The 12500-nt window shown below is 35.8% G+C and overlaps 1 protein-coding gene across 2 annotated transcripts in view; it reads left to right on the forward strand.

Annotated features, from left to right (window-relative positions):
- Positions 1-12500, forward strand: part of LOC135200310 (uncharacterized) — a 108269-nt gene that overhangs the window by 18535 nt on the left and 77234 nt on the right. For both annotated transcript variants that reach the window (XM_064228857.1, XM_064228856.1), the window contains exon 3: positions 5066-5209. In XM_064228857.1, coding sequence (XP_064084927.1) covers positions 5066-5209 — 144 coding nt within the window. The remainder of the gene's footprint in view (positions 1-5065; positions 5210-12500) is intronic.

The following is a 12500-nucleotide window of genomic DNA, read 5'->3' on the forward strand; positions in this document are numbered from 1 at the left end:
GCAGTTGCACTATGAAGCAATTGTTAGCAGAGGGTGTAAAGAAGGAAGAGAATATGAGAGGAGATACAGTAAAAGGAACGAAAGGGGTTGCAGACAGGGGCCGAAGGCACGCTGCAAAGAACATTAAGTAATGCCTACAGTGCACCGCATGAGGTGCACTGACGGCACTACCCCCCTACAGGGAATGTTTTTTTCCCTTCTCAAGAAGTTCCCAACTACTACAACTATTCACAACCTGACATATTCTCAGTTGGTTTGTAAGGCCCAGAGGTCCACAACAGGTCGCCTATGGTTATTGACACCTTCCCACACTTACAGGTTGCCATTGGGCACAGGGTTGTGTTGTCATAAAGCCACCTATCAACAGTCAGACTGACGTAACTTACGACCGTTATAACTGTATTTATACATACTATAATAAATCAACAAAAAAATCACTTAGAAATGTATTTATACATATCGAAATAAACCCACAATAAAATATAAAAAAATATGAGTACTCACCTGCTTTGTTTTTGGAGGACACAGTCACTATTCAATACACCTGTAAAGAGAATAAAAATATGCATTAGACTTTGAAACATAACAGATTGTGATTTTGAGGTATGACAAAGATGTCTGGTGATAATTTTCCAAAGAGTGTAAATCGTGAGGATTATCGTAAAAACCATAATATTGTGATCATATAACAGTGGAAACTCCATCAGAATGATCATATAGAAATTAAGCCCAAGGCCAGGCGCTGAGACCTATGAGGTCATTCAGCGCAGTAAAGGAAATTGATAATAAAAAGGGTTTGAAAAGTGTAACAAGAGGAAAACCTCGCATTTGCATTACGAAACAATTGTTAGGAGAGGGTGAAAATTAAGATGGAAGAAAGAGAATATGAACAGAGGTACAGCAAATTGATTGAGAGGGGTTGCAGCTAGGGGCCGAAGGGACGCTGCAAAGAACCTTAAGTAATGTCTACAATGCACAGCAGGAGGTGCGCTGACAGCACTATCGCGCACCACGGCCACTTCCCCCCTCTGGTATGATCATGTTTTCGTAACTTATTCCCCCCCCAAAAAAAAAAAAAAAAAAAAAAAAATGAGCGGCTAAGCAATGGATTTTCTATATCTGCAATCGCGTGTAAGGGACAGTAATCTAATATTACGCACCAACATTGGCCGAGTCACTGTTGCCGAAAAAACATTACATTATCTGACTGTCATGGTGTCTGTTTAACAGGGTCAATTAGGGTGGTTGTTATCAGCTCTTGTCTTATTTGACAGAATTTTTATTCAAAATGTATTTCAAGTACATTCTATCGTTCTAATAGAACTCGGATAAAGTGCTATTCTCCTGGAATGGGAACTCAGAATCTGTTTCTTTGAATTTGGAATACAAACTACGATGGGTTTATTTCACTGACATTCTCCGTTTAAGAGGTAAAAATGACAAGTAAAAAAAATGCGACGGCGCAATCGAGTTTTCTGCATGAGCCGGATGACTAACTCTAGCCTAAGAAAAAAAAAAAACTACTGAGGCTAGCGGGCCGCAATTTGGTATGTTTGACGATTGGAGGGTGGATGATCAACATACCAATTTGCAGCCCTCTAGCCTCAGCAGTTTTTAAGATCTGAGGGCGGACAGAAAAAGTGCGGAGCGACAGACAAAGCCGGTACAATGGTTTTCTTTTCAGAAAACCGAAAGTAGTCTCTCAGCTATGGCATACCTGACAGACAGATACTGAATTATCACCGAGATCTCAGTTCAAACCCTAAAAATGTTCAATTACCAAGCAGCACATACGGAGCACAGCCTTCGACTCTGAAAAATATACAATCACTCTACTCAATGCTCTTCATTACTTCTACTTCTTCTTCTTCTTCTTCTTCCCAGCTTAAACCCATCTTTATATGGGGTCGCCGTTGTGAATGAGTCGTCTCCATCGATTTCTGTCCTGTGCATCGTTCTCATTAATACCTTTTAATATCATATCTTCCCCTGCCTACACAATCAAGTCATCTCCTTCTTGGTCTTCCCTTCTCCCTTCTACCCCGCACTTCCATTTCCATCGTATGTCTTCCAACATGATGTTCCTCTCTTCATAACAGGTGTCCATACCATCGAAGCCTTCCTTCCCTCCTGTATTTTCTTCGACATTTCAACTACCTTTGTCGATCCTCTTCAATACTAATCCCACCTTAAGAGTGCATCAATACGCTCGCTTATATTTTAAACGAATAAATGACAAAACCTCAGACAACCAAAGTAAACCCCCAACGTGACCTCAAACAGGACAGACTCGGCTCGCCACCGGACACCGGATGGGCTCTGATCAAGGGGCAGTCTCCAGTTACCGTCCCGTCGCCACTGATAGAGCGAATATTCGCCGTTACGCTGTATATACTTATTCGCCATGCAATAAACGCAGGACCCACTCATTCCTACACACACGCACATATACACACACTTATATGTATAACTCAATCACGAAAGTTTGGAACGTGATAAATGCATAAATAAAGGTATAAGCCACGAAGGAAAGTGAAACACTGGAGTAGCTACAAGATCTTTCGGCTCAACGTCCTCTACTTAGCAGACTGAGTAAGTAAAGGACGTTGAGTAGAAAGATCTTGTAGCTACTACAGTGCTCCGCTTTCCTTCGTGGCTTATACCTTTATTCACACTTATATATAGACATATTCTTCTTCTTATATATAATTATAATCACTTTAGAACGTGAATCATTAATCACACATATCCACAGGCGAAAACTAAGAGACAGGGTGTAGGTCCTGAACGGTTTCCACTTTATTTCCAAGCCATTGACGAAGGACTGATAGATAGTATTAGAAGTCACAAATATGTTATAAATGTTACAGAGACAGTACTGACGAACACACACAACCGTTTGAGACTGCAGATCCAGCCGCATGCGCGTGTCAAGGTAGAAGTGGCTATCAAAACTCCTACCTTGACACCGACCTGTGGGTGGATCTGCAGCCTCAAATGGTTGTGTGTATGTTCGTCAGTACTGTCTCTGTAATATATATAACATATTTGTGACTTCTAATACTATCTATCATCCATCGTTAATGGCTTGGAAATAAAGTGGAAACCGGTCAGGACCTACACCCTGTCTCATATTTTTCGCCTATGTATATGTGATATATATATATATATATATATATATATATATATATATATATATAAATATATAAAACCGTCGTGATTAATGCATGTATAACCATCGTTTGGAATTGGAACTGGAATATAAGATTTAAACCACAGGCCAAGCGCTGGGACCTATGAGGTCATTCAGCGCTGAAAGGGAAGTCGAAAGTACAAAAGAAAAAAAAAGTTCGAAAGGTGTAACAGGAGGAAAACCTCAAAGCAGTTGCACTATGAATCAATTGTTAGGAGAAGGTGGAAAGTAAGATGGAAGAAAGAGAATATGAATGGAAGTACAGTAAAATGAACGAAAGGGGTTGCAGCTTGGGGACGAAGGGACGCTGCAAAGAACCTTAAGTAATGCCTACAGTGCACCGCGTGAGGTGCACTGTTGTCACTAATCTCCTACGGAGATAGATAAACATCTTTGGTATTCAGTCTTAAACTAAATATAATTCATTGGTGCAATACACGTGTACCATAAATAATTCTAAAATATTAAAAGTTAAAATTCATTCATTCACTACTGTATAAAAAAAAAAAAAATGTTTACCTTCATTATTCAAATGTCTAAACAAATATCCACCGATACAGTGACCATTTAACATCAACTGCACCTCGTACAGGGTGTCCATAAAGTCCCAGTACCATTACAAGCAATAAATACTTTATGGACACCCTGTATATTCATCATTATCAATTCTTTCAGCACTGCAACCTCCATTCTCGTTGCCAATGATACCGCTGTTATGATCTAGTTATCCAATAATAACTTGCACTGCCATTATTACCTATTTCAATATACCGACGTTTTCAAATAACAAGTTCACCTTCATGACGATATATTCTCTTATATCATCTTATACGATCTTATTGACTAGAATTTTGTTTGCATATTAACCGTTGCACTATCATTAATATTCATTATATTCACAGTTATTCGACTTTCCATCATATCAACTAAATTCACGACATTATTACGATCCAAATAACGAAGAGTATCTGCAATTACACAAAAATTGGCAAATGATATTCACAAAAATATCAAACTGTTGAACTGCTACAATTTTACACACTTACGTATTCCAAGAACCTACTCAACATAGCGTAGCAACTGAGACTGATTTATGATTTCTGAAAACTAAAGGGACTTTCAGCTAGGAGTATAATTTAGGATTTTGGCCCCAGGCCAAGCGCTGGGCAACCTGTGAGGTCACTCAGAGCTGAAACGAAAAAAAGGGTTTAACAGGTGTGACAGGTGAGGAAAACCTCAAAGCAGTTGCACCATGAAATCATTGTTAGGAAGGGGTGGATAGCAAGATGAAAGAAAGATAATAAGAAAGGATGTCCAGTAAGAGAAATGAAATGGTTTGTAGTTGGGGACCGAAGGGACGCTGCAAAAAACCTTTAGTAATGCCTACAGTGCACCCCGTGAGGTACTCTGACAGCACTACCCAGGAATTGATTTATTTGATTTATATAGATTTGGCATTATGCCAACCACTGGGGCAAGTAAGGCCATTCAGCGCTGAAACGGAAATCGACAGTAAAAGGTTTGAAAGGTGTTACAGGAAGAAAATTTCAAAGCAGTTGCACTATGACACAATTGTTAGGAGCGGGTGAACAGTAAGATGGGAGGAAGTGACTATGAACGGAGGTACAATAAAAGGAATGAAAGTAGTTGCAGCTAGGGGCCGAAGGGACGCTGCAAAGAACCTTAAGTACTGCCTACATTGCACCCTATGAGGTGCTCTGATGGCACTACCCCTCCTACGGGGACTACCCAGTACGTGAGCCACTTATTGGTAAAAAAAAAAAAAATGTATTCTACATAAAATACTACAGCACCTGAAAATTCACCAAAGGCTTCAGACTACCAACCTAAACCTTTACTCTCCTTCCACAGATGGGCTACGCAAACCCCGCCCAGATCAACAAGGGCATCCACATGAGGTTGTACTCGAGGGCGTTCCTTATCGACGACACATCCCGCCGGCTCGTCTTCTTGAGCCTCGACTGTGGCATGATGGGGCAGCTCGTCAAATTGGAGGTGAGTTGTTGTTGTTGTTGTTTTTTCAAAAAAAAATTTTTTTTACACGTAATAAAATAAAAGATTGCTGTTTCTCTTAGTTTTTAAATATATAATTTTTTTACGAAATATAAAAGATTGCCGTTTCGCTTAGTTTTTAAATATATATTCTTTTTACGTAATAATATAAAAGATTGCTGTTTCTCTTAGTTTTTAAATGTATAACATATAAAAATTGCCGTTTTCCTTAAAGTTTTTAAAAAAAATAATAATATCTAAATTTTTCGTTTTAAAATAATAAGTGTGGCGTTTTATCTTAGTTTTTAAATGTATACATTTTTTACTAAAGATAAAAAATTGCTGTTTCTCTTAGTTTTTAAATATATAATTTTTTTTTTCCTAAATATAAAAGATTGTTTTTTCTCGTGGTTTTTAAATATATTAATGTCGTGTCAGTATTTCGGGTGTATAGACACATTGCAAGTGGAGACATTCAACACTATTTATTCGACATATGCGTTTCGTATTCAACACAGTTTTATATTTATATATATATATATATATATATATATATATATATACATATATAATATATTACACATACATAGATGTATGCATACATGCATAGATACATACACATACATATATAATCTATCTCCGAAAGGTAAGTGTTAATGGACAACCAGCTTCTAATCTTCGTTAATATTCTTTTAAAGGTAAGTAAAATAGCAATAATTTATTCTGAATAGTATGGCCACGACCAATATATATAATAAATAAACTTATATTTAGCACAAGATGAATTCAAACCCATTAATCGAGCGATGATCTGGATTTCACTGCATTTTGAAATGCGCGAGAACATATTGACCAAACGAGATGTTTATCCTGTTAAAACAAATAAAAAAAATATTGAGATTTATTCAGCAAAAACCAAAGAATCAGTCAAAACAGATTCTGAAAACGACTTTACCCGAGATAAAGAAAATAAAGAAAATAAATAAAAAAAACTTGAAGCTAATAAAATTCTAGCGTGCGCAGTCTAAATCTTAAGGGATCTATGCACTCCAACAAAATAAGGTAAAAAGATTTAGGATTTATGCACTCCAACGAATTAATTCCAAAGATTTGGGATTTATGCACTCCAACGAAATTATGTCAAAAGATTTGGGATTTATACACTCCAACGAATGAAGGTCAAAAGATTAGGGATTTATGCTTTATAATGAATAATGGTCGAGATTTGGGATTTATGCACGCCAAAGACTTAACGTCAAATATTTTGGGATTTATGCACTCCAAAGAAATCCCATTAAAATGAATTAAGGTCAAAAGATTCGGGATTTATGCACACCTATGAATTACGGTCGAAAGATTTGGGATTGATGCACGCCAATGAACTAATGTTAAATATTTATTTTGGGATTTCTGCAGTCCCACGATATAAGGCCAAAAGATTTGAATTTTAATTGTGTTAGCCTATCTAATAGATATACTAACCCTAACCTATCAACGCACGGCAGTGATAATCACGAATTCGCCACCAACCAATTGTAATTCATCTTGAAGTTTAAATGAATCAAAGGCGTTACTGGGATCTTGGATAATCATCATAGAAAACTTTCCAAAAACCGTATAATACAACTGTTCGAATACTACAAAATTTTTTGAAAGCTTTCTCAGAACCCCGGAATCTGAACTTTCAACGGAGAGTTAAAACAATGACAAAGCTCTCATACTTTCTCCAAAATCACTCGAATAAACTTTCCCACGAACTCAAACAATCTATCAGCAGATATTGCGATACTTTCAAACACTTGTGAACTAAGGGCCAAAGTAAGTCGAAATTGTATTGAACTGAATGTAGAAATGAATTCGGGTGAATTAGAATTGGAATATGAGATCTTGGCTCGGAGCCAAACACTGGAATCCAATTGGGATTATTCAGCGCTTTAATGAATTTTGGTTTGAGATGAATATCTATGGTGATGAATATATAAAGTAAACAAATAAAGTAATGATTTTAAAACTAATGGTAAAAACTGATATCCCCCATGAAAACTATAACTTTACATTACGAGTATGCATATAATTAGGGTAAAGGCCAAGCACTGGGACGTATGAGGTCACTCAGCGCTGAAACGGACATTGACAATACAAGGTTCGACAGGTGTAACAGGAGGAACACCTCGCATTTGCACGACGAATCCATTGTTGGGATAGGGTGGAAAGTAAGATGGAAGAAAGAGAATATGAATGGAGGTACAGTAAAAGGAACGAAAGGGGTTACAGCTAGGGGCCGAAGGCAGGCTGCAAAGACCTTTAAGTAATGCCAACAGTGCACCAGGCGTGAGGTACACTGACGGCGCTACCCCGCTACGGAGGGGGGGAGGGGGGGGTCAACATTGCAAGACCATAGCTCCCAGAACCGCTCAGAAAATGACACTCCAAACATTCACTATTTTCTGACGGCGACAGAACACGAAATCCAATTTCACCGGAGTACATTCCCGCCGACACGAATCATGACGAAGTGACTCCAGTCATGAAAATCAATGCCATGGTTATTACCCGGAATTACTTTCCATTATTTCATGCCTATGCAGAGGAGTAATGTCCGTTATTACCTGCTCAGAGTGAAAAGGAATTTTTCCATTACTCTTTGCCTGGCCGTTAGCGGCTCACTCAAAAACTGGTAGATGGATATAGTACATTTTTCGAGAAGGTAGGTAGGTCACTAGGTAAAGACACTGGCTTTTTGGAGAAGATTCGTTCTGTTTTATATTGCAACAGGTATAATACTTATTCCTCGTCCCATTTTATATCTTAATAATTTGAAGTTATTGTTTTACTCTCATGAACGATCTGACTGAACTTCTTTTCATGAACCGCACGGTGCATTATGGACAGTTCTATATAACCAGTGTTTTTAAATTTATTCCCTGCATTATTTGCCTAACATACAATATATATATATATCTATATATATATATATATATATATATATATATATATATATGTATGTATGTATATGTACTATATGTATGTGTGTGTATGTGTCAATATAGTCCTCAGGAGAAAAGAGAGAATAAAAGACTTTAGTAGCTCGATAATTTCGCCCTCCACCAGGCCTCTTCAAGAGCTTTATCTTAACTAAACAGAATGAGTATACACAAAAATTCATAAACACTTTCCCACTGGAAAAATAAAATTAACATTACAATTGTCAAAGCAAAAATTCGGTTGTTTAGATCATAAACAATTGGTCAAACTAGCAATTCAAACAAGTTAAAAGAGAGAACTATTCAACGGTTTGTGTGTGTGTGTGTGTGTGTGTGTGTGTGTGTGTGTGTTTTCGCCAAGCTTTCGGGTATATATAACTTTTCCCATTATCAGGGTCATTTATAAATAGAAGACATAAAAATCACAAAGAAACAGTGAGAAAACCATACTGACTAACTTAAGATATAAAGTATTAAAACAAACATAATTGACAACCATTGTTATTGTATTTCGAAGTATTGTCAATTATAGCTATTTTAATATACTTTTAGATCAAGTCAGTCAGTATGGTTTTCTGAGCGTATCTTTGTAAGTTTTTAGGTCTTTGATAAGTGACCTTGATACATGGGAAAGGTTATGTATTCACGAAAGCACGACTGTTGTCTCTGTTTGATTTCAGAAGTAGTAATGTCGTCATTAAATTGAAGTGTTCTAGAGACGAAAACATAACCAGTATATATATATATATATTATATATATATATTATATATATATATAAATATATATATAATATATATATATATATATATATATATATATATATATATTATATATATATATATATATATATCTTAGGAAGGCGAGTGAAAATCGGGACTTGGAACAAGTACTTTCGTTCATTCTAAATTTCCAGTGTGAACTTGAAAACGTGGAATAAACTACGGAAGTATACTCGTTTCAAGTCCAGGTTCTCACTCGCCTTCTTACGTGGATTTTTTTTTTTTTCAAGCACGTGGACTATATTATATATCAGTTAAGTAATAAAAGTCCTCACTCATGTAAGCTGTGCTTTTACATAAGTGTGGATTTTTTATTACTTATATATTGTAATCGCGTCTTTGTGAGTTTTTAGATACATATATAAGTATATACGTATATATATATCATTCGAGCTACTAATGTCCTTTAATATCTAATTCGCTCTACCTCGGAATTGATATATTTTCATATATGTACCGAAGGGGAATTTTTAGTTGATAATAATTTCGTCCCCATGGTGGGATTTAGGGACGAATTATTATCAACTAAAAAATCCCCACCCCTTCGGTACATATATGAAAATATATCAATTCCTAGGTAGAGCGAATTAGATATTAAAGGACATTTGTAGCTCGAATGATTTATATGAATCACGGTGATGTGATAAGTATTTATATATATATATATATATATATATATATATATATATATATATATATATATATATATATATATATATATATATATATATATATATATATATATATCTATATATCTATATATATATATATAAACTCACAATAACGTGATTAGAATATTTTAAGTAATAAAAGTCCACACTTATTACAGTTTACATGAGTGTGGACTTTTATTACTTAATTAATATATTACTAATTGTATTACTTAATCAATATATACAAATTCATATTATGAGTTAATCACATGCGAAACCTCGGCCATCCAGTATCAGGGACATGAATAAAACTCTAAGGATTCTATGCCGACCGCAAGAGCGTATACCGCAGCGGAGGTAAAGAACTAATGATGGGGGCTGCCCGCAAATCCTACTCGTTGCAAAGTCAGCGACCGCTGATGGACGTTCAGCGGTAGCGGTCAGTTACCGCTCTTAAAAGAGAAAAATGTTTTGTTGACGGAAACTGGTACATGGCTCTTGCTAGTCACCTTACTTTTAAACTGACTTTATGCTTGCAGACACAAGCAAACAAACAAACAAACAAAATCACACTCACACATACTACATACCCTTAATTACTGTATGTAGATTATGGTGATGTGATAAAAATTTATATATATATATATGTGTGTGTGTGTATGTGTATGTATGTGTGAGTGTGTGTGTGTGTGTGTGTGTGTGTGTGTAAGCGAATACCACAGGAAAATGATAGGCAGAAATCTAAGCACTTTCGTCTTTACTAAGACATTGTCATTCGTTTCTTGACAATGTCTTAGTAAAGACGAAAGCGCTTGTATTTCTGCCTATCATTTTCCTGTGGTATTCGCTTATTTAATGAAGTCACGTGCATTTACTGTGATTTTTTAAGCATATATATATATATATATATATATATATATATATATATATATATATATATATATATATATAGATATATATATATATATATATATATAATATGTATGTGTTGTGTGTGTGTGTGTGTACACGTACGTGTGTAAAAAATAATGTTTACTCATAGAGAACATAAATACGCGCTTTTGCCTTTGGACTGAATGATTACACACTTAGAGATAATGTTTATAAAAAAAAAATCATAAAATTGCGTCATTTATGAAATATCTTCTCTAATCAGGACTTTCAGGTGTAAATGTATAATAACTACCTGAACTTTTAGGAAAGTCATGTAAATGATCAGGCTAGCATACGGGGGTCTGTCATACACACTTACATACATAAATACACAACTTTTTCCTGGTGTGGACATTATACAGCTTTACTGTGAAACATTAGGGCGGCATGGAGTTAGCACATGAAACTAAATAATAATAATAATAATAATAATAATAATAATAATAATAATAATAATAATAATAATAATGTTAAGCTCAAGGCCATATACACGGAATATGCAAAGAATAGACAATAACACACAGTCTAGATACATAGGATAACATGAAAATATAGTACTAAGATTGAGAATAGTTAAAAAAAACTGAATGTAAAAACTATATTCATTATAATCATAGTAATAATGAAAAAAAGCAAAATACCAGTAATGACAATAAACGTAAAAACATATGAATGAATAAATAAAGTACATGAGATGGCCAGTACAGCTGCAATTAGGGTGATACAGTGAAAATGTTAGTTGGATTCACAAAGTGGAAAGCAGTGGAAGTTTTCCCCTCACGCAGAAGTTATAAACATCATATTCTTAACTTAAAGTAAACCAAAACGCGCTCAAATCTACGGTCAAATAGATCCTTGTTACAATACCGAAAATTTAAATTATTACGCTATATCTTATTAGAAATCATTTTTCTGTACTATTTAACATACACGTTATTTATTCTATTCATTTTAATTCTAATAAATAAATCATAAATATCCTATCCTAAAATTTCTGTATTTTTAACGCAACACGAAACGCCTTTTTCAGACCCTTTCAGCCGTTCCTACCTCCCAACAACAACAACAACAACAAACTAGTTTGTAGGCTTACTCCCCGAGTAAGCGAAACACCATATCTGCCCGTTTTCCTCAACAACAGCTATTCTATATGATAAAATATTATGTTTATTGTGCTTGTAGATTTTAGCTAGCCTTATGCCAGCGCAGGTTCTTGTCTCAGGTGGTCATCCTGTCATAAATATCCATAAACATAGCACACTATAGCAAGCTCTTCCCATCAAAACAAATGAGCATCACACTACTCAAACAACAATCTCCATAAACATTTTTAATTCTAATGATCTGGACACGAAAATGGCTAAGAATCACCACAATTATCTCCACGACATCTTTTAAATATCTATGCCATAACGTCACTCTCCAGTTACCACTACCCCTACCCTCCAAGTAACACCCTACGAGTAGCCCTAAACAAAACCGCCCCCCCCCCCCACCCTAGACCCCTCCTCGAAAAAGCAGAGACCAACGTATATGTCGGTCACTAGAACCAAGTACCATTTTCCCCCGACTGATCAGTGGGACGATTTCACTATACCACAACCGTGTAAACTTAACCCTTATTGGCTGCTCCCCGCTGTCACAAGCCACCAGGTCTCTCTCTCTCTCTCTCTCTCCTCTCTCTCTCTCTCTATGTGGCTGCTTTCTCCATTACTTTAAAGGACTCTATCGGCGATGATTGCTTCTCCGGCCGGTTTTGTTCGTTTTTTAGTGCTTTTCTTCTGTTCACTCATTTTCTTCTTTTTTTTTTTTAACGATCGCCGTGGAATCTCACTTTTCCTCGTCGTTGGTGAATCCCATTTGTCTTTGAAAGGGAGATTTCATTCTTAATTCATTTGTTATTTATTAAAGTGTGACGTTTGGGTGGGTGAGGTATCTGGGTTC

Source organism: Macrobrachium nipponense, chromosome 26 (genome assembly GCF_015104395.2).
Source record: "Macrobrachium nipponense isolate FS-2020 chromosome 26, ASM1510439v2, whole genome shotgun sequence".
In the NCBI taxonomy this organism is placed as follows: Eukaryota; Metazoa; Arthropoda; class Malacostraca; order Decapoda; family Palaemonidae; genus Macrobrachium; species Macrobrachium nipponense.